The sequence below is a fragment of the Chiloscyllium plagiosum genome, unplaced genomic scaffold (assembly GCF_037043375.1).
Source record: "Chiloscyllium plagiosum isolate Xiang-an unplaced genomic scaffold, Cpla_swu_hap1 HiC_scaffold_1, whole genome shotgun sequence".
NCBI lineage: Eukaryota > Metazoa > Chordata > Chondrichthyes > Orectolobiformes > Hemiscylliidae > Chiloscyllium > Chiloscyllium plagiosum.
In genome coordinates, this window is record NW_028270139.1 from 4,875,271 (window position 1) to 4,899,783 (window position 24,513).

A 24,513-nucleotide genomic window follows, 5' to 3' on the forward strand; every position below is an offset into this window, starting at 1 on the left:
CACGGAAAATCTGGTAATTGTTGGTTGTGAAATCATTGTTTCCCTGTCTTGAAGGCAGCCTGACTTGAATGATGGCTGTGGGGATGAGAAATTGGAAGTTGTATGGATAAGGTCTGGAGAGATTGCAAGGTCTTGCCAATGTAGGCATTCTGGATCCAGCAGATAAGTGAAAAACTAAATTAGCATTACAAAATTTAGAACAACATTCTGAACTGTTCACAAGTTCAGAGGAAAACGTTGCATTTCCCCTTTTATTGCATTTTCTTCTGAAAAATGTGTATGCGTTTTCTGAACTGTGTAGCAATTCATAGGAGACACATGTTGATCAGTACAGAAGAATATGTTGCACTAATTTGATATGCTTTCATGGCCTGGATAAATGATGTTTGCTTATTTTGACCTGGTCAGGTTTTGCAACAATACTGAGAGCCATGTATGGTTTGCTGTCATCCTTTAGAATTTGTTAGGAATGGGTTAATTTTATCCATCCCACTTTGCATTGGTTGAAGTTTGCATTTTGTGGAAGCTGTGTAGTTTTTATACTTCCAGGAATGGGTTGCAGAATTCATGACATTTTGCAAAGCACGGATGAAGTCCTTTCTGACTGATACATGCCACAGAAGAAGTTTCCCTGTATGTTTCTGTGAAACATGACTGTATCCAAGAGTGATTATTACCCTGAGCCTAACATTGATTGTTACTTGTCTTCTGTATAGACTCACTAGGGAGCCAATTAGCAGCAAGCATGGAAGGAAATCAGCCTGTGATTGAATGGGCAAGTCTTCACCATTTCCTTACATTTGTTTGTGGGGACTTCACTCTGGTTGCTTCTGTGAGTGAACTTTCCTGGTTGATTTGAGAATGTTTGTTTGGAAATGGATTAGCCCTCTGTCCCCTTTAGGTTTATTTGGAGATCAGTGCATACTTTTTGCAAACCTGAGACAAAAAGTGGAACAAATAGATTGTTTACTAAACATGAGCGCCCCACAAAAGGGAAATATCATTCTTTTCAACTTAACATAGAGTTGGACCAAAGGGTCTGTTCAAGTGCTGTTTGATTCTAATTTTGTACCTACCACCACCCCTAAAGAAAAGGCTGTCTGAGGTGACAAGTATCAACATGTCTTTTCTATGTCAAGCATGTTAAGAAGTATTGCATCAAGGTGGATAAATGGAGTTAAGATACAGATAAGACATGATCTATTTGAATGATGGAAGAAGCTCTAGGGACCTACTCCTGCTGCTGTGTTCCTGCTAATTGTTTTTGGTATTACACAATATGCTTCATGTCATGAAAATACAAATACAAAGGCAGCATCTATTTAACATCAGTGTTTTGTTTTTAAGGTCTTTGAAATGGGAGTAAACCTTCAGTCTTTTAACTCAAACAGGAATGCTAACCTGCCAATGTATATATAATTAACTTGAATGGAGTTTTTCACGCAGAGGGTGGTACGTGTATGGAATGAGCTGCCAGAGGATGTGGTGGAGGCTGGTACAATTACAACATTTTAAGAGGCATTTAGATGGGTATATGAATAGGAAGGGTTTGGAAGGATGTGGGCCGGGTGCTGGCAGGTGGGACTAGATTGGGTTGGGATATCTGGTCGGCATGGACGGGTTGGACCGAAAGGTCTGTTTCCATGCTGTACATCTCTATGACTCTATGACTCTAAATGGATTGTTTACTAAACATGAGCACCACACAAAAGGGAAATGTAATACATTTTTAATCTTTTTACGTTAAGGATTCAATTTAACCTATTGTGCACAGTTCTATTTTTTTGATTTGTTGTCCTAAAATATATTTGCAACTCAGCTATGTTTTGAAACATTTCTGAATAATATCAAATTACAATCTTGATGCAACTGCAAATCTATTGACTCAGTTAATTGTATCTTTTAACCTATCCTCTTTGAAGTGCTAAAATATGATTTCCGGCACTTTAGAAACATTAGTGGTCAAGCCCTGATGCTTTTAACTTGTTTTTATTCCAGTACCACTGGGAGATGGCAACCTCAACCCTTTACAGCACATTTTTTTGTTCTTCTAATGTGGACATAGCATTGAAATATTATGTTGGTCATGGAAGGCATTTACTATTAAGTTTCTTCAAAAGTTATTAAAATTCACTCAAGATTTGTTTCATTTGAGTCTAATTTGGAAGTTCTTTCGGGTGTTCCTTTGTAATTGTGTGACATAGACAATGCTAAATTATATTGTGATGAATGTCTTATTTTCTTAATTGGCTATTTTTATCTTTGCTTTGATAAAGATTTATACAAAAGTCAGTTGGCTGCAGTGGTGTGAAGGTTATGGAGCATGTGGATCATGTTGAAATCAGATTTATTTTTCGTGCATTTCACTTGTGAATACTGCTTTAATTTTTCCCCCAATTTTTTGTTACAGGAATGGCAGAATTCCATTCAGAAAAATGCTGGTCTTGCATTTATTGAGCTTGTTAACGAAGGAAGGTAATGGATTTTTTTAAATAAAGCTTTAATTGCAAAACATGATCATTTATTCCAGTATATCTATGCATAGTTTTTTGACATGACCTTAGATTCAACTTCAGTGTTCAAGATTTAACTACACTTGTGCTAACAAACAAAAGATTTTGTGATCTTTGTCTTAGAGTAACTGCTGATGAATTTTTCAACTGGGCAGGTTTTGAGTGGACGAAGTTGTTTTTATTTGAAGCATTTGTCTGCATTCTCCTTGGGGAAAAAAAAAATTCTATATCATGTAATGTACCACTGAAAAGTTAAGAGATTTTGATTTGTCTATTTTTCAAGATTATTTTCTTTTTCCAATACCAATAAACATTTTTCTGTCTAAAATAAATTGAAAAAAATTCTATTCTTCAGGACCAATTAAGAATGCAAAGAGAAAAAAAATGCATTGATAATATCTATTAACTTAAATTGTCTGAAACTATTTGCTTGTTATCATGTGTTTAATTTATACTTTGCGTAAATATGTGGTTTGTAATATTTGCAAAATATCTAAGTCAAAGAATGGGTTTCATTTAATAAACGTCCAATTCTTCCGCTTGTGCAGTAGCGGTTTTAATTTTTCTTTTATCCATGTTGGATGAATTATTTTTCATGGCAGATAACACTGCCTTGCAAGGAAGTTGTTCAAATTAATTAAGTTTACTTAAGGTTTGTGATAATGCTTGGCACAACACTTTTGTTTAGGGGGAATTAGGAATTTTGCTACTATATTTGATCTCGGGGACCAGTGTCAACTAACAAGGGTGTTAGGTTGCAGTGGAAGGAGCTGGCCTGTTATCGTTTTCATTATATGGTCCTGACCTGCTTTGACCTCTTGGAAGAGGATGGTTGCTCTGAATTTGGCCCTTGATGAATCTTTTATGAGCTCCAATAACACTAGGATTCTGTGCACATGTGAGAGTGGTAACATCTGAATTAGATGTTAATCATTAACAAATCAATTAGTGATGTTGCAGTGCAAGTAATTAACAGCCCTTTCTTTAGACGTTATGTGCTAAGGGAGCACAATCAGATCTTGGTGAAAATTTGTGGTTGAATAATTTAGTCAAGAAATTTTTCACTGCACTAATGGGATCTGATAGTTCTTAATTTCATATATACAGATGACATATAAACTATTTTAGCTTACGGGAAAATGACAAGAAGCATGGATTTGCACTTGGTATCATGCAATACAATATCTGCTTCAAAAATAATTTTTCCTTTATTGATTTCTCATGGGATGTTGTTATTGTTGGTGGTGCTGATATTATTGTCCAACATGAGCTCCCCTTAGGAATGTGGTAGTGAGCTAGCTTTTCTTGGATCACTATATTTAAAAAGCCTTTGACAAAACAAAAACAGGAGGAGCTACAACATCATTCAATATACATGCTAAACAGGTGCCATACCTTTCACACGGCTAAGTGATCTCTCTCACAACCGATCAGATCAAAGATCTCCAGAAACTGTAAATCCAGTTGTGAATGGTGGTTTTCAGTAAAACAACTAACCAGAGGAACAGGCATCATAAGCATTATCAATGTATCAACAATGATGGCAAAGCCCATCATGAATGCAAAAGTCAAAACTGAAGTAATTGCAATCATTTCAACGAAAATGTTGAGTAGATTGGTCATCTTGGTGACCTACTAAGGTTCCTGCCCTCACAGATGCAGGTAACCAGTCAATATATTTTGTATCACTTTCTATTATTTGTTTAAGGGATGTGGCATTGCCAGAACTTACCCATTCCTATTTGTCCTGGAGAAGAGTATGTGAATTGCTTTTTTGAACCACTGCAGTCCTTGGGGATGTGAGGACATTCTCAGTGCAATTGGGAAGGGAATTCCAGAATTTTGCCCCTCCAATGGTGAAAGAATGGTGACCACAGTTTCAAGCCAGGAACTTGTGTAGCTTGGAGGGAACTTACAGATTGTAATGCTACTATCCGTCTTCTGGTTTTGTCCTTCTAAGTGGTAGAGGTCCCACAATTAGAAGGCTGTTAGGGAGAGGACTTGGTGAGTTGCCACAGTGCATCTTGCTACATGGACATGGTCTGCCTCAGTATCTGGGGAACGATGAATAGTGCTGATCATTGTGCAGTAATCAAAAATCATCTCAGTTTCTGACCGATTGATGGAGTGGTTTAATATTGTTGTGCCTACAACATCATCCTGTGGAACAACTGTTGCAGTGTCCTTGGATTGAAATGATAATCCTCGAACAATCACCTTTCATTGCGCCAGATAGGACTCCAAGCAGCAGAAAATATTCCCATTGACTGTTTTTTTTAGGTCTCCTTGAGGGTAATCACATTTGCCTCTCCTCTGAAGTTCAGCTCTTTTGTTTATACTTGGGCAGCATAGTAGGATCAGCAGCAGACATACCCAGAAGGGATCTATCAACTTAGTGAAGCAATAGCACAGGATTACTTGCATGTCAAACTGTGTAAACAGCATGTCATAGAGGTAGATGATCCTTCAACCAACAAATCTGATCCAAGTTCTGCCACATCTAGCATTGAATCTAAGTCTCTGGAAGTTTGCAGCATTGCATACGCCTATCTTCAGCAAATTTGATACACTCCATATGAATGACTGAAGGACTGGATAGTGCAAAGGCTAACAACACTAACAATGTTCTAGCAAAGTTAAAAATCACACAACACCAGGTTGTAGTCCAACAGGTTTATTTGGAAGCAATAGCTTTCGGAGCACTGTTCCTTCAGGTGATTGTGGATGAAGATGTGGCGCTCTGAAAGCTAGTGCTTCCAAATACACTTGTTTGACTACAACCTGGTGTTGTGTGATTTTTAACTTTTCCACCCAGTCCAACACCAGCACCTCCAAGTCAATGTTCTAGCAATGCAACTGAAGACTTGTGTTCCAGGAATAGTGCAAAATAGCCAAGATGTGCCCTATCCACAAAAAGCAGGACAAAGCCAACCTTGCCAATTACCTCCCTATTAGTCTGTTCTCTGTCATCAGCAAAGTGATGGAAGCGATAGTCAATAGTGCTTTCAAATCTTTCTTACGTGTGAGTTCTGATCATTTTGGTTCTACTAGGGTCTCTTGGCTTCTGACCTCATTCTAGCCTTTGTCAAAACAGACAAAAGCTCCGAACCCCAGAGGTAAAGTGAGGGTGTCTTAGATGAATTTAGGATTTCTTGTTGGCATGGATGACGTGGACCAAAGGGTCTGTTTCTGTGCTGTATATCTCTGTGACTCTACAAGGCACCATTTAAGAGGTCTGGCATCCAGATACTTGAGCATTTCTGACGATAGTGGGAATTGGGAGAATCTTTCCACTAGTTGGAGTCATGCCGAACACAAAATATGGTATTGACATCAATCATCTCAGGGTAAGTTCCTCGTCTCACCCATGCTTCACCAATGACCTCTTCTTAATGTCCGAAGTGGGAATGTTCACTGCTGATAGCATAAGAGTTCGACACCAATCATGACTCCTCTGGTAAAGAAGCAATCCATGTCCAAATTCTGGACAATATCCAGGTGTCAGTGACATGAGCAAGTAACATCTGTGTCAGAGAGATGTCAGGCAATGACCCTCTATAACACAGATCCGAAACGTCACACCTTGACACTCTATGCCATCACTATTAACAACTCCTATGCAAATACTGTGGCTGTAAGGATAGGTCAGAGGCCAGGAATTCTGCAGTGAGTAAGTCTCTCCTCCTGACTCCTCAAAGCCTATCCATTACCTACAAGCACAAATCAGAAGTGTGATGGAATACTCTCCTCCAGCCTGGATGAGTACTGCTGCAAAAATGTTCTAGAAGCTTGCCACTATCCAGGACATACCCGAAACGTTGGTTCTCCTACTCCTCAGATGCTGCCTGACCTGTTGTGCTTTTCCAGTACCATACTCTTGACCCACCATCCAGGACAGATGGCCTGCTTGGTTGACACCAAATATTCATTCCCTTCATCACTGACACTCATTAAGCAGCAAATGTGTACCATCTACAACATGTATGGCAAAAATTCACAAAGGTTCCTTAGACAGATTCTTCCAAACCTATGACTGCTCCCAGCTAGAAGGTAAAGGACAGCAGGATTTGGGAATGGCACTGCCTGCAAGTTCCCCTTCAAGCACCTTGCTAGACTTACTTGGAAATATCACCTGAAAATCTGAAAATTCCTGAAATTCCCTTCCTAATGGCGTTGTGGACATACCTTTGCTAACTGGCTTGCAAGAGTTCACAAAAGCAGCTCATCAACACTTTTCAAAGGCAACTAGGGATGGCCAATAAATGCTGGCCCTGCCTGCATTGTCCACAATCCCATTAGTGAATAAGAAAATGTATGTCGTGTAGGTTCCAGATCGTTACTATTTAAATCAATCTAACTGCAGAGGAACCTCGATTATCTGAACGACATGGGCAGGGAGTATTTTGTTTGGATAATTGAATGTTCAGATAATCGAATGCTGGATAAAAATTCAGCCAAGCATTGGGACCTTCCAATCTTGTTCGGGTAATCTGAAATTCGGATAATGGAATGCCGGATAATTGAGGTTCCTCTGTATATCTCTTTACCATTGACATGAAACTGAGCTCCATCAGTCAAATGATACTGTGCCTCCAGGAACAAGTTGTAGGTAGGAATTCTGCACAAATAACAAACCCGTTGACCCCTCAAAGCATGTCCACTATTGATCAAGGACAAATCAGGAGTGTAACTGAATCCTCTTCACTTGAGTGGATGGGTGCAGCACCAGCATCAATTAGAGATATCGCTGCCACGCACATTCTTAAACATTCACTTCTCTCACCAGTGATGCACCATTGCAGCAATGTGTACCATCTGCAACATGCATACAACAATTCACCAAGGCTCCCCTGAACAACACTTTCCAAATGACCTGTACTCTCTGAAAAGAGAAGGGCAGCAGATGCATGGGAATGACACCACCCTCCAAGACATGCAACATCGGGATTTTGAACTATATTGCCATTCCTTCACAGTTGCTGAGTCAAAATCCTGGAATCCCTTTTCTACAAGTGTCCATGGACTACAGTGATACATGAAAGTGATACATGAAAGCAATTCATGAACACTTTAGAACAAATAGGTTTGAGCAAAAAGTGCTAAACTAGCCAGAGTGCCAACATCCCATGGACAATTTATTTTTTAAAATCATGTGCTTAGAAGTGGGCATATTTTCTAATTGCATAATGTTCACAATCTTTCGGATAGTGAAGGAGCCCTTGTTTGCCTCCATTCATGCTTTGGTTGTATGTGGAAATTAATTTTCACCCCTTGAATGGGCCAACTATATATCTTGTGCTTTGGCTATGAGTGCAGGCAGAATCTGGAAGATACTGTGGTGAATAACTAATTTTGGTTTCTCAAAACAATTTAGCAATCTATAAGGCATAAGTCAACAGTGTTGTGGAAGTCGGCAAGTTGTTGGGCAAGTGCAGTTCCAACAACGATCAAAGCTCAAAACCATTCAAAACAAAGCTGCCTGTGCTTGATCCACCCCATTTACTACCATAAATATTTGCTGTCTTCACCAATACACTGGTTGCATTCTGTACCATCCAGAAGATGCATTGCTGCAAGCAGACACCGCTCACTCAGCAGCAACTTTCAATTCCAGTCTCCTCCACCTCGGATAATGAGGGGAGCGTTTCCTTGGGAACATCATCATCAAGTTGTGCCCAAGTCTCTCTCTTGTAAAATAAATTACTTTCAAGAATTGTGTTTATTTTTGTGCTTGTGCATGATTGTGTTATCTGTTATAAAGGGAGAAAATACTAGTCTGCTCAGAATTTTATAAGTGTGCATGTCATTCCTTGAGTTATGTTTTGGACAATAAATTTCAGATATTTTATATATTGGTTATACACCAGTCAGACTACTTGCAAAATGGACAATGTTAATATAATTCTAATGTTAGTAGATTGTAAAAGCCATGTGTATTCACCATTAATTTATATTTTCATTGTTTTGCAACTTGAGAACTTGCTTCTAAGTTGTGTGCTTTTTCCTGTTTAGATTGTTATGCCATACTATGAAAGACCACCTGGTGAGAGTAGCAAATGAGGCAGAGTTTATCCTGAGTAGACAGCGGGCAGAAGATATACATAGACATGCTGAATTTGAGGTAAGCTATAACTTGCCAGATACAAACTATAATTTTCCTTGATGTTAACAAGCTTGCCCAGTGTTATCCACAGGAATGATTGGTTCTTTCAGGAATCTCTAGTGTAGTGTATGTATTACACCAATGTGAAAGGAAAACCCACATTAGAGAAATAATGTTTGAGCAAAAAATAATTCTGGCTATATATTAGAATGTATATGATCATTGCTTTATAGGATATGTTTGACATATCTTTAAACTGAAATGGAATTTGAACTGCAATACTGGGATGCCAGAAAAGGTTTACAACTTGAAAGTCCTGTGCTATGTGTGTTGTTTAGCAGTGAAATAGAATGTTGATGTTTGAAAGCAATTGGAGGGAAAATTCAAGACTGGTACATCAATATTTTGAGTTTAAAAAAAAATTCTGTCTGACAATAGCCACTGGTCAAGATGCAATGCTAGAAATTAAGATGCAGTGTGGGTGCCAATTAGAGCAGAATAGAAGAAGCACCCTGAGCCTGCATAAATAAAGCACGCATCCCTCCCTCTCTCTATGTGGGGATCAGACAGAAAAACCAAGAAAGCTTAAAAGATTTCATAGAAGACAATAGCTAAGTTAACCTGATTAACAGCAAATCAAAATATGACTATCATATGGTTAATGGTCTATCTGCATGGCAAAAATCAAAAGATTTGTGGAAAATGTCTTATGCATAGCCCTTTTCATCTTTTGCCGGTTGCTTTGAATCTTTACTCTCTTGTTCTCAATTACTTTGTGATTGCCAAGAATAATTTCTCCCTATTTACTCTGTTTAGACCCCTTTATAATTTCAAATGCTTCTATCAGATCTGCTTTCAGCCTTCCTTTCTCAGGGAGAGAAAAATCAGAACTCCTCCGATTACAGGGATCAAGAATTTCATTCTTGTTTCTGCCCTTCTCTCCACTGCCTTCACTTTCTTCCTAAAGTGTGTCCCCCTCCTAAGTTAAAAAGCCTTATGGGGGAATGCCCTGATAACAAAATGCATAGCATACCATGACACCCAGGTTAGAACGGTGACACGGTGAGATGTTAGATATGTGACCGATTGACAGCATTGATGCATTATGAATTTGAAGTTTATGAAACATGAGTTTAGGAGCATAAATTTGAACAGAAAAGTGAGATAAATCCAACGTGGAAAGATGACATAGAAATGCAGGGCTACTTATCCAGTGACCTAGATCAGTGGTTTTTGTGGATCTTATGGTTTGAGTATTTTCGTCAACAACAAGAAATGAGAAATTTCAGTGAAGTTTGTTAGGGCTGACAAGTGGAATTCAGATGAGTATCAAAAAAAGAGATAAAGAAGTTCAGATGTGTGCAGAGAGATGGCAGTCCTGAACCCCCTGCAACCACGTCTCTGTGATGCCTACCACATCATAATCATTCTCGATGATTTGTGCTGTTAACTCATCTATTTTGTTACGAATACTATGAGCATTCATGGAAAGCACCTTAATGCTAATTTTTTTATACTCATGATTTCCAACATCTCTAATAATATGTCCTAAGTTATCCTTCCTTTTTGCTTCATTCCTAGTTTGCCTTGAACTTAAACCCTGCACACACGCTAACCTGCTGCTTATCTTTCTACTTGACTCCATGCTCCCTTTCGCTTCCCTTTTCCCTCCCCCCACTGACTCTCAAGTTTAAAGTCCTAGTGACCATCCTATTTATCCTTTTCAGTAGATCACTGGTTCCAGATCGGTTCAGGTGGAGACTGTCCCATCAGTTCAGATCCCCCCCCATTTCTAAATCTGATGCCAATGTCCAATGAAATGGAATCCCTCTTTCCCACACCAATGTCTTAGCCACATGTTTACTTCCCTAATTTTCTTAGCCCTATGCCAATTAGCACGTGGCTCGGGCAGCAATCCAGAGGACCTGCTCTTCAAGTTCCTTCCTAGTGCTTGATAATCCCCAAACAGATCCTCCTTCCTAGCCTTGCCTATGTTGTTAGTGCCAACGTGGACCGCAACAACTGTATCTCCTCCCTCCCGCTCCAATATCCTTTCAAGCGAGTCGGCGATGTCCTGGACCTGGCACCGGCACTGGGCAGGCAATGCACCATGCGGGACTGCCAATCCAGCTCTCGAAGGATGCTATCTATCTCCCTAATTATCGAATCCCCTATAACAACTATTTGTCTTTTTGCTCCCCTCTCTTGAATAGCCTCCTGCACCATCCATTCCACAGCTGTTACCCTCAACCATACAGGGAGCAAATATCTCATACCTGTTGGACAAGGTCAAGGGCTGAGGCTGCTCCACTCCTGAACTCAGAATCCCTCCATCTGCATCATTTACAGTCACACCCTGTTGGCCCTGATCGTTAACTGAATTGGAATTACTTTATCTACCAGGTGTGACTGCCTCATGAAACAAAGCGGCTAGGCAAAAGTGAGGACTGCAGATGCTGGAAACTGGAGTTTAGATCAGCCTGGAGGCTCCCTGCCTCTATTCCTGTTGAAGGGCTTTTACCCGAAATGTCAATTTTCCTGCTCCTCGGATGCTGGCTGACCTGCTGTGCTTTTCCAGCACTACTCTGATCTAAACTCATGAAACAGAGCATCCAGGTAACTCTCCATCTCCCGGATGTGCTGCAGTGTTTGAAGCTCAGATTCCAGATCATCAATTCTGATCCAGAGTTCTTCCAGAAACCAACACTTGCTGTAGAATTGGTCACTGCCATTCACAGTGGGATCATCCAGCTCCCACATCACACAGCTACAGTACATCACCTATCCAGCCATCTCTACTTTACTTTATATAAATTTGAGTTAAACAATTTCTAGTAGTTCTCTATGGTCTTATTCAACTAACCAACTAACAATAACTTTTAAACAATCACACGATACACAAGAAATATCAATTGAAATGCCTTACCTTAGCAACACACGAGTTCTTTTTTTTTGGTTAGTGGAGCAGAACAGGTGGGAGACACACCTACACGTGTAGTGTCTTGGGAATCAGCCACTGTCCAAATATATACCCGGCAACACTCTGCTCCTCGCTGTGGCCTCTCCCTCTGCTGCTCCTTTAAAAACAGTTCTCGCGCTCTCCCTTCCCAGCAGCCCTCGCTTCTCTCTGCCCTCTCTCCTTGCTGCTCAGTAAAAATGGTGGCAAGGCTGTCATCTATTGCTCAATTCCAGTTGGCCTTGAGAAGGTGTTGGTGAGCTACTTTCATGGACTCTTGCAGCATTCGCTGTTGAAGACAATCGCACAATGCTGAATTTACCAATAAAAGGTAGGTGGAACTTTCCAGGATATTGACCTAGTGATGAAAAGGGTACGTGACTTGGTTGGGAGTCTGGAAGTAGTGGTCTCATATGCTTGATGACTTTGTCCTTCCAGCTGTTAGTAGTTTCGAGTCTGGTAGATGCTGGTGAGAATGTCCCCTGTAATTAATCTATAAATCCTCAATGGCAAAAAAGTTACATGTTTTCCGATTTCCCCTTTTTAACACAACTGACGGAAAATTGGCGATTGATATATCTTACGAAGATGAGTTAATCTCCCCCATTGTAATTAATTATTTTCATATGTCTGTCTTGGGGTAATTTGAAGTAAGTTTTAACAGAAGCAAATTGAATTGCGAACATAAGCTCAAATCAAGAGTAAAATATTTGAAATGAGCTGACTTCAGTTGTCCTGAGTATGTGGTATTGCAGTGCTGTTCTCCAGTTAGGCATTTTCTGAGTTGTCTTTCTTAAATTGCTGAGTTTTTCTAGCTTGATGTACATTTGATGTTTTACAAATCCTTTATCCTTTGAGGACATTTCTTCAATCTGAGCTTGATGGTCCTCGATAGGTATTTATCCTGCTTATTCAGTATTATTTCCTTAGAAGCATTCATGTTCAAGTGAAATATTTACCAAGGTTGTCTTGCAGTTGGTCCTAGATCATGTCAAATTTGGCTATGTTGTAATTACTGTTTAAGCTTAGAGCATCAAAGTTGCTGTTCCCACAGCTGTACGACTACTTCCATTGCCAGAATACTGTGCTCAGATGAGAGTTGTCTTTCATAACATCTTGAACAAGCTGATTAAGAAAGTAGACATATTATAATGATTAACTCTAGTTCTGGACTGGCCAGGTAAAATTCCTTTAAGTGTAGGTCTATTTGCAGATAATTTCTTTATCTTGTCATAAAATAACCTTTTCTCTGCTAATGTGTTCTGGTGATTTAGCAACCTCTATATTCACTTTTTTCCCCTTTTCTTCGCGATTCATGCAGGTAGCCATTAGACTTTTGAAATTTAGTTTCATTTGTTTCGTAGTCAAATCTAACAGCCAATTTACACACAGCTCCCATGATAAAAGAAACTAATGTGTTCTATCATCTGTTAATCAGTTTTAGTGATGCTTACAATTTTATTTTTCATTGATATCCTTTTCAGATTGTGTTAATTCTGCACAGGTGGCAAAAGTCTGGCCAATTAAATCCGAGGATGGCCCCTTAGAAATCCTAATAAACTACTGAAGGGGAGTTTGCTGAAAAGCTTGACATTCTACTGAAGGTTTTGAATAATGGCATCCATAACCTTGAGGGCACCTGTCCATGCACAACAGCAAAGCAACCCTGCTTAATCACACTCAGATTTCTGGTGGAGATGCTTTCTCTGCAGTAGAAGCTAAGGCTTTAACCCTAAGGTGGTGGTGCATCATGATTGGTCTTCGTGTATTGATGGAGTTGACCAGCAGTTGTGTTTTTGAAAGGACTTCAAAAGCTCTGCACACAATTTTGTGCAAAGTTGGTGTCAGATTCTGTCATGTTCTTCCATATTGAAAACTTATTGAAAACTTTCTGACAGCCTTCCTAATGCATCAGACATTTTGTTGAATACACCCATCATGTTCTTTTGCTTTACCTTGCCCCACCAAACTCCCTGCTGGACACACTTTCCTCATTCCTGAAGAAGGGCTTATGCCCGAAACGTCGATTCTCCTGTTCCTTGGATGCTGCCTGACCTGCTGCGCTTTTCCAGCAACACAGTTTCAGCTCTGATCTCTAGCATCTGCAGCCCTCACTTTCTCCACCAAACTCCATGTCTGATTCACCTGTAGCAAAAGTGTGCACGATTGTCCTCTGAAAAACTGTCACCTCCCATAATCCTGCCTCCTATGTTGGCTGTGGCATTCATTATGGTGTCTTAGCATGCACTGATTCTGCTTCTGTACAATCCTCAAAGATGTGTACAATGTCATCAAGATTCTCTTCTTGGCCTTCTTTCAATGCCTGGCTACATTGCACTTCTTGCTTATCTGAAAGGCAAAGTAAAAAAGATTACATAGAACATAGAATATTACAGCACAGTACAGGCCCTTCGGTCTTTGATGTTGTGCTGACCTGTGGAACCAATCTGAAGCCCATCTAACCAACACTTTTCCATTCTTGTCCATATGCCTATCCAACAACTATTTAAATGCCTTAAACTTGTCGAATCTACTACAGTTGCAGGCAGTGTATTCCATGCCCCTACTATTCTCTGAGTGAAGAAACTACCTCTGACATCTATCCTATATCTATCACCCTCAATTTAAGCTATGATCCCTCATGCTAGCCATCGCCATCAAGGAAAAAGTCTCTGTGTCCATCCTATCAAATGCTCTAATTATCTTGTATATCTCAATTAAGTCATCTCTCGACCTCCCTGTTTCTAATGGTGGTTAGGAAGGAGGGGAAAACAAGAGAATCCATATTTATGAGTGATTGGAAGTCAGAAGAGACTGTGGATTGAATGGGAAATGTATTGTGAGATATTAACCAAATTATAGGTTTTACATTTTCAGTATTGTTGACATCATCCCATACTGTCTATGTCCCCTATGGAATCAATGTGGCTCAGTTGGTAAGATTTGTGCTGAGAGTGTGTTGCTGGAAAAGCACAAACAGGTCAGGCAGCAGCTGAGGAGCAGGAGACTCTATGTTTCAGGCTGGAGCTTTTCATTAGGAATGAGACTGGGAGCCTTGGGGGTGGAGAGACCACCCCCGCTCCTCCCATTTATCTCTCCACCCCGGAGGCTCCCTGCCTCCATTTCTGATGAAGGGCTCCAGCCTGAAGCATAGATTCTCCTGCTCCTCGGATGTTGCCTGACTTGCTGTGCTTTTCCAGCAACATACTCTTGACTTTGATCTCCAGCATTTGCAGACCTCAGTTTCTCCTGGTAAGATTTGCATCATTGGATCAGTTGGTTGAAAGTTAAAGTCACACAGCTGAACATGAGCACATAAACTAGGTGCTGTATTTCAATACAAGTCAAAGAAGAGCAATCAGTTCTCCAGGCCAATGATTCTCCCTCAAACTAATACATATATTAAAAAAAAACTAGTTAGATTTTTAGGATCTGGAATGATAACAAATGTCATACTGTGTGGTTATTTACATCAGTTACTGTACTTGGCTAAGAAAATGAAACTTGAAATCTTGAATCAAGGTAAAACAGTTCATAGACAGAAGTGTTCAGTTTAATTGTGACATACATGCTACATCTTAGTCGGGGGAGGGGTGCTCATGAATTGTATTGTACTGTATTGATATATCTGACTTAAAAGGTCATCATTAGAAAATATTAACAGAATTTCTATGCAATGTAGATTGCATTGATAAATGCTTATATTGTATACATCACAACTGATTTAGTTGGTTTTGTAATCACTTTTGGTAATGAATAAACTTACAAGGAAAAAGTATTTTGTACCTCAAAATCTTGACTTAGCACCAAAAGTAGTGATTATATATTGTGAACTTGTTATTGTATTTCATTATTACAAAGCAGTCATTAGCAATGATATGATTGTCAAGTAAACCTTCAAATAAAACATGAAAGAAGATGAATAATCAAACAGATAAAAAAAAATTTATGTTTCTTTTCTGTCAGGGTTCATATACACATGGAAGCTGATAGAGGACCAGAGTGATTTAGACAAGTTTGCTTAAAGGATTCATAACATATGCTAGCTGGAAAGAATTGAGTTATCTCTGCTCTGGAGAATAAGTTATTGTAGCAGTAGCTGACAGAGATGAAGATAACTGAAGGAAATTCAATTACCTTTTAGTGTTTTCTTTCTAATGGGATTCTTAATGTGAAAAAGATCCTCTCATGATGCCCCTCTGTTGCTCTGAGAGATTTTCCTTGATACTTCGCTTTGATGGAAAGAATCGAACTCTCCTTTATGGAGCTTCATTAACAATGAAATATGTTTGTTTTTATTAAGTGGTGTGTTTGATTAGAAAGTCCTGCGGTGGCACCATATCAGTCCATTCCAGACACGTTCCCTAGATATAGATGGTCCTCTTTACCTCCCCTTTCTTAAAGACATGACTTGTCTATCTGCAGTAAACCTTTTAATTAAATATATTTTTAGATTGATCTAGATTAAAGCATTAGTTCGTAGTTATAAGGTGAATAGTTGTGCACAGATGTGGAAATGTTAATTGTTGAGCTTTTAAACTATGCTGCTTTTTCTTGAGCTCTTAAAATGGATCAAGAATTGGGCAGAGGATTGGTATTAAGATCAATCAATGTTAATTGTATTATTTAGTAATAATCTGGAAAACTGATATGAAAGCATAAAAAACGTAGTTCCCATGGCATCGTTGCAGCTTCTAGAGCACTGCGCATTAGATTGTGGTCCCTAAGACAGTCTCAGGGTTTTGAATATAATCGGCATATAATTCAAGACATCCCCATCCTAATGTTTACCCTACAATATCCTGTGTTAGCAGGTGTAGTCAGCCTCAATTTTGCACCCTTCAAACAAATATTTTACATCCCGGTACTTTAGAGATGGGTGTAAAGGATCTGCGGACGATATGAGCTGTGTTGCAAAAGGCATGGAGAGTCTAAATGGGGCCGATATAGACAGACCCCACACTGGAAACAATGAACGTGGTGACATCTTTTATTCAAACTGGTGTATAATTAGACCTCTGTTCACTTTTCGACTTGGTGTATAGTTTGATCCCCGTTTTTCAGCAGATCTGAAGGCTTCACAACTTGACTTTTAGGCAAACATCTGTACTAATTGCACGGTTTTTAACATTGTATCTATACAGCACTGTTCATAATAGGTATATAGTTCCATGAAAGTGCGTCGTGAGTAAGGCAGTTGGCATGCATGCCTTCATTGGTCAAAGCATTGAGACAGGAGTTGGATGGTCAATGTTATAGTTGTATAATTTATTGGTAAGGCCACATTTGGAATACTGCATAGAATACTAATCACTGCTTTAGGAAGGATGTTATTAAAGTGGAAAGGATGCAAAAAGATCGATAAGGATGCTACCAAGTCTGGAAGGTTTGAGGTATAAGGAGAGGTTGGGACTTTTCTCCCTGGAGCATAGGAGGCTAAGGGGTGACCTTATAGAGATTTATAATATCACAAGGGGCATAGATGAGGTGAATAGCAAAGGTTTTTTCCCAAAGGTAGATGAGGGCAAACTACAGGGTTTAAGGTGAGAGAGGAAAGATTTGAAAGGGATCTGAGAGCTAACTTTTTCACACTAGGATGGTGCATATATGAAACTGCCAGAGGAAACGGTAGAGGTGAGTACAATTACATTAAAAACACATTTGGACAGGCTTCATGGATAGAAAAGGCATATAGAGATATTGGCCAAAAATAGGCAAATGGGACTAGTTCAGTTGAGGAAACCTGGTCGGCCTGGAAGTGTTCGGTCGAAGGGCCTGTAACCATGCTATATATCTCTATGACTCTATAAAAAAGCAATATGGCGATGATGAGATAATCGGTACAGCAATAGATATTGGGTAAACAATGGGTGCTTAGGTATTTTCTTAGTAATAGTGCTTTCAGTTTGCCTGAGAATGATCATAGGAACAGGATTATGTTATTTCGTCCCTCTCTCATTTTCTGCCACTCATTGAGCTCATGGTCAATCTGAAGCCTAACTTCATATTACTGTCTTTACTCTATAACTATTAGTGGCTTTGATTAATAAAATACTTTCCATCTTAGTGTTAACTTTAAACATTGATCTAGCATCAATTACCATTGATGGTTGAATGTTTTAAACTTCTGCCAGCTTTTGTTTGTCAAAGTGCTTTCTAATTTCACAACTGATTGATGGTTCTGTAATTTTAGAATATATCCCTCTTGAGCTAGATGCATCAATCAGCATAGTGAGAGGGCAGATTGAGAAAAACAAAACTGTGTTCCTTTTAATATTTTTAACAACTTTGATCACATCACCGCTTGACCTTGTATATTTTAAGAAAGTTTTTGCAATTTTTCCTCGTAGTTCAACCCATGGATCCTCGTAAATCTGCACTGCAATACCTCAAACCAACAAATCTTTCCTAAAGCATGGTCCCACAGCTTTTATTTATTCTTTCGCAGTATGTCAGCATCCCTGGCAAGATGACATTTGTTCCCATCTCTAATTGCACCTTAACTGAATGGCAGTTGAGAGTCAATTGCATGTGAGAGCCTGGAGTGCAGGCCAGACCAGGTAAGGATGGTATATTTCCTTCTCTAAAGGAAATCAATTTCCCTTGTTAACCACAATTGGGTCACTTTTCCCATCTTATTGTTGTGCCAGGCAGTAAATAGCAATTGTTTGCAGTTCCTCCATGCATTCTTTAAATGTTTGCCATCGCCTATCCACTGTCATCCCTTTAATTAACACTCCTCAATTTATTACAGATGGCTTGTGCCTCATACCATCATAGTTTCCTTAACTCAGATTCAGGAGTCTAGTCTCAGAATCAATATCACTCTTCATCTTAATGAAGAGTTCTATTATATCATAGTAACTCTTCCCAAAGGGACCTCGCATAGCTAGATACCCAATTATTCTAATTAGTGAGATTCTCTTCATTAGTTATGATTTTAGTCTGCTAGATTATAGCAAGAGTGTGATAAGCTATTGCTTCTCTTCCCATTGACATGATCACTTGCCATTGTGCTCTTACAGTGGTCTTTGAAGTAAGAATTTGTATAAACGTATGAGTAGAAATCTTTTCAGTACAGTTCCAATTTAAAAATAAACACCAGCTTTGTGCTTTGACCTAGGGCTCTCTGGCCAACCTGACAGTGGACAAAGCATTTACTTTTATATGCTCACTGGCCTTTTCTGTATGCCATCTCTCAAAGTGCTCAACTGAATTCTCTGCAGCAGAACTAGTGTGACCTACCAGCGACTGGCATCTGAACTACTCTTTTTCTGCCTTATTTGCACTGAATGTCTCACAACATACATTTGCTGTCTGTAAGTTGTTTCAAAATTATACGGCATAGTGTCTACACGTGAGAGTTGTGGATTCAGGGGGAACTTACTGTCGTCTTGAGTTGTCACTCCATTGTTGGCTGTGACCTTAATTACAGTTGATACAATAATGAACACCACCCACTTCTATTTGAATGAGAGCATGGAGTATGCCTGCTCTCCACCTGTTAACAGCTGCTACTTTTAGTTATGTACCAATTTGTCCTGCTTGGTTGATGAAAGTGTCATGCCATATGTTTGGGCGATGTCATCATGGGTGAATAGCTGGCAGCTGTGAAATATGGTTGAGGTTTGTAGCAGTGTCGGATGTGAAGTTTGAAGTGAGTTTTAGATCAGATTTCCTACAATGAGGGAACAGGCCCAACAAGTCCACACTGACCCTCCAAAGAGCAACCCACCCAGACCCATTCCCCCAACATTTACCCCTCACTAATGCACCTAACACTACGGGCAATCTAGCGTGGCCAATTCACCTGACCTGCACATCTTTGGACTATGGAAGGAAGCCGGAGCACCCAGAGGAAACCCACACAGACACGGGGAGAATGTGCAAACTCCACACAGACAGTTGCCCGAGACGGGAACTGAACCCGGGTCCCTGGCGCTGTGAGGCAGAAGTGCTAACCACTGAGCCACCGTGCCGGACCCCCCCCCCCCCCAAGCTGGTGTTTTGTTAGAGATTGTTGTTCAGTGAGTGAACAATAATATTTGAAATTCTTTCAGCACTGCATCCAGATTCTGTTATTAACCTGATTTACGTGAACCTCATGATCATGTCTCATCAATCTGGCAACAGTAAGAAAGATTATATACAAGCCTAAAATGAGCATGTGGAGAGAGAGGTCTTGGACAATGCACTTGAGAGTGTAATTTGAAACCCTGCCATGTATAGATGTGAATGAAGGATTATTATAGGGCATAAGGAGTTAAAATGTTGCTTGGAGAGAGGAGCAAGCTACCCCAGGGTACAGCATATACAAACAACTGTAGCCCAGAAACGCTACCAAGACCTATATCTCAATACACAAATAGCATTATTGAGTTAAATCATAAAATAAAGCGTTATGGCTGCCAGTGGGGGAGAAGAAAAACCTCCTGAGTCAGGTTCTGATGTTAAAACGGTTAAAGGCCCATAGCTGAAAAGGGAATACTGAGAGCAATACAGGGCCTTCAGTAGTACATGAAGACTTTCAAAGGTGTAGCTGAATAAAATAGAGCAGACACTGAACTCCCGGATGAGACCTTTGGAAGACTAAGACTCGAAGACTAGCCCTGAACCACCAATACTCTGGAGAAGGAAAACAAGATCTGGAGGTGTAATAGTGAGAAGGAACAATCCAAGTACTCACTCTGGTCAGTCAAATGAGTTAGCCATAAAGATAGCAGCTTCATTAGAGAGACCTTGCCATTACTTCAAGCACATAATGTCATGGAAGGGCCACAATGATGCCAGAAGTGGGAGCTCTGGGAGTGGAATTTTTAGTGCTGCAGAATGGTTTTGGGCTTACATGTGAAGGAGCAGCACCATCAAGTCAGCAAGTTTTTTATTTAGCTGATGATGGTCTGGTAAGACAAAGCATGGACAAAAGTGCTCCAAAATATGATGCATTGATTAAAGCATTTCAGGTGTACTTTAGCCCCATAAGAAATGTATTGATAAAACACAGATTCTATTTAATCAGCTATCTCAGAGTTGAGGCAAATCTAATAGATTGGCAGATTTATAACATCCAGTAGGATGTTGCAGGCTTGGAGCATTGAATGTTGAATTAATTAGAGACTTCAAAGAAGTCAGTGGGATGGATAGTTAGTTACCAGACATTCTCGATCCGAGGAGGGTTAAATGTTAGAAAAGTCCAGGTGGAAACCTGAGATTAAATTGGTCAGAGTGCAAGGAAATATCAGCGATTCTTCTGATGCAGCCGGAAGGATTTAGCCCCAAGATGACTTTGTCATCCTCGCAAAAGCATGCCCTAGAAGTGGCAATCTAATTATCGACCATTTTAGTTTGCACAAGGTGTGACTCCAAACAGAATCACTAAGTGCAATAACATTCAGGAGGGGGAGGTGAGTGTTAGGAGTATGACCAGTCAGCATGTTTTACAAAAATGTTATTAATAGCATCTTCACTTGAAAATTAAAGGAACATTTTTAAAGAAATGAAATTAAGACAATAAGGAAAAAGTTCAAGAAGTTGAAGATACAGAATAAAAGATGAAGACAACATTCTTTGAGGAGGTCAAAGAGTTTAAACAAATTCTGGCTCATTCAAGTGAAGACTTTGGGGTCGGGTGGGGGAATCTCAACAAGAAGCAACTGTTTCGATCTTGGTAGACTTGCTGTGGTTGAAGTCTGAGGGAGTGAGATTAACTGACATAAAACACCAAAGTGTGGGAAGTGTAGATACCTAGATGTGTGGACAAATTAATATGAAGCTTAATTACACAAGGCAAAATATTAGTGAAACACAATGAGTACACAGAAATTGGAATACTTCATTGTTCAGTATTTGCCTTTTTCTTTTTGTGAATACAGTAATTAAGAATGATATAGGAGAAAAATATGAAGCTGGTCTATTCATAATAGCTTGTAAAAATAGTCTAATCCAACCTGTTTGTGCACTCCCAGGAAAATTCCTCATTCTTTGGGAGAAATAAAGTCTCAGCATGCGTAGAAGCAGGTAATAGGTGTGTCAGATGAATTATGGCATTCGTGAAACTTCCATGAGCAGTCATGATTTTCAGTTCATGCGTGAAGAATTCAGTTATTTGATAAATGCTGATTATGCATATGCAGACACTGATGAGAACAATGACTGCTAATGAATTAGAACCACTGTGTATATCTTTTAACTTGGGTAATGCAATTATTGTAAGTCGTTACTCTTTGTATAGAAAGGGCAGTATTTGGATTGAAATGCAATCCTATAATAATGACCAGCTACTCTGCTAAATTCATATGACCTCCACCGTATACTCCAGGCAGCCACCTTAAATTCACTTCAGTAAAAACCTTGTATTGAACATGCTCCTGTGTTGTACACACAAAACTAACCACACGGACTAATTTTCCGCTAAGAATCATATCTGTCATTCACTCTTAGAGGTATTTGGTTGGGAAAGCAGAATCTTCCTTTCTGTACACTTTTTCCCCTCTTTATCTCAAACTTCTGTACAGGCAACTTTAATTGAACATTCCAATATTTTCTCTGCTGCAAATGACTGGTTTTAAAATTTAGTGTTAGCTCTATTGGTCTGCTTAAAATGTGCAAAACAATGGCCACTGTCAAGTCATGTTTCACACTACACGTATTAATATAAATGAAACGCTGAATATCTGAAATAAAAACAAAATGCTGGGAAAAATCAACAGATTTGGCAACAGCTGTGGAGAGAGGAACAAGAATTTGTATCAAGTCCAATTATACTACTTAAGAATTGAAATGAGATACACAAGTCATGGGTTTTATACTGTTCAACATGGGGACGGGCAAGTTAAATGAGAGCAGGTCAGGGAAAGGCTAAGGGAAATGACAGAGGTATTACTTGATCATGGCTGTCAGCCTTTGTCATTGGATGACTGTTATTCACGATTGTTTACCTTGAATGTTTGTATGCTATCTTTGTGAGGTTTTGAAAAATTCATCATTCAATAGAAGGAACTAAATTTCAGTTGAGGGAGTTAGAGTCCAAAAACCTAGTCAACCAGTGGAATGAAGTGCATTTTACTTGTACTTTGATATTATTTACATCAGTAGCAAGACAGATCACTGTGTGAGTTTTATCTCTCAAATAACACTCCTTTGGCCCATTGAAACTTGAGCAAATTAGAACCAAATTCGAGATGTACCTGCTGTACTTCAAAGCTCCTGGTCAAACTTTTTTCATCAGATTAAGGTTCAGTAGAAACTGTCAAAATAGTCTAAAAGAAGCCACCAACAGTGCAGCATGTTGGTAATGCTATATTAGTAGTTACATAATTCCTCATTGCATTTACCATTTACACAATACAAGTTCTTTCTGCCATTTGCAAAGTGCTTTTTGATTTTCTTTTTAGCACTTGTTTTAGGTCAAACTTCTCTTTAATATTCTTTAAAGAGACAGAGATTGATAAAAGGGAAAGAGTAACCTGCTAGCATGATTTATGTCTATGGATTATATGTCAGACTCGAAAAGTTAATGGTAAATTGTGGAGGAGGTCCAAACTGTAAATTATAGGGTACTTTGTAAGACATTTACAGAAAGCTTTACTCCATTTGATTGTTTCTCATTGTACTTAGAACCCTCAGCATTTCCTGGATATGCTTTTGCCTGCAAATATATGTGAAAAATGTTGATCAGCTCTTAAAATTTGTGCATTCAGGACAGGTAAATGTATTTAAATAAATTTGATTTCCTGATCTCTCAAACTTGCAAAACTATGGTAATGTGAAACTGGCAACATCATATATTTTCACATGTTTTGGTCCACCTTCCAATTACACCTCAGCAGGAATGCTGGTACAGAAACAGTGGCTCAGTGGTCAGCACTGCTGCCTCACAGCGCCAGGGACCCGGGTCCGATTCCCACCTCGTGTGACTGTCTGTGTGGAGTTTGCACATTCTCCCCATGTCTGCATTGGTTTCCTCCAGGTGCTCCAGTTTCCTCCCACATTTCCAAAAATGTGCAGGTAAGGTGAATTGGCCATGCTAAATTGCCCATAGTGTTAGGTACATTAGTTTGGGGTAATGGTAGGTGGGTATTTCTGGATGGGTTACTGTTCAGAGGGTCGGTGTGGACTTGTTGGGCCAAAGGGCCTGTTCCACACTGTAGGGAATCTAATCTAATCAAGTCTAATCTTAGTGAATGGTTTACTGGAGATTCGGAAGTATTGTATGGTTTTTGTTTTTCATAAACTGTTGTGGATTTTGTTGTACAAAGGCTGGATTTATTTTTGTAAAATATTGCATGAACAACTTTACTCCAAACAGTCTTAAAGTTCAATATCAGATACAATAGAAAAAAAAATGGCTCGCAAACGAATTTACAAAGCTCAATTCACTCTTTTTGTGTAAATTATACATTATTCATCTGACACAATTACATAATGTCAATGTCTTGCTCCCATTTCCTTATAAAAAAGTCACTTGTGAAAAGTGTTTTTTTTAATGATTATGTCTGTATACTTGACGTATTATGGATTATGCTTCTAGCAGTGCTATCCCAGTGGAGCAGTAAGACTGGTGGAAGGCTGCTGACTTTGTGGTGGGACTGCAGGTGGCTTTGGAGGGCAATGCTTGAAAACTCTACCTGTAAGGTCCAACTTCAACCCGCATCATCTTGGCATGGATTACAGCAGCCTGCACTAGTTAGCTGCAGGTAACAGCAGAGCACTAGCCAGTAGCAGCTGTAACTGGATGAGCGCAGTTATGTTGAGATCCAGTCTGTTTGAGAGACGAGGAGGCATTGCCATTCCCACAGCACAGTAGTGTCTGAGCAATTATTGTAATATATTGGATGCCAGGTGGTTGAGCTGTTGTGGTACCCTGTAATCCCTTTAAACAGTCATGCCCATGGCAACAATGGCAGCAGGCTGAGTTCACAATGTCAATCTGAGCTGGGAGA

At 39.5% G+C, this 24,513-nt stretch overlaps 1 protein-coding gene across 1 annotated transcript in view; it reads left to right on the forward strand.

The window, feature by feature from the left end:
- lrba (LPS-responsive vesicle trafficking, beach and anchor containing) overlaps window positions 1-24,513 on the forward strand; it is an 897,133-nt gene that overhangs the window by 348,777 nt on the left and 523,843 nt on the right. The window contains exons 34-35 of the mRNA XM_043699616.2: window positions 2,411-2,475; window positions 8,526-8,634. Coding sequence (XP_043555551.2) covers window positions 2,411-2,475; window positions 8,526-8,634 — 174 coding nt within the window. The remainder of the gene's footprint in view (window positions 1-2,410; window positions 2,476-8,525; window positions 8,635-24,513) is intronic.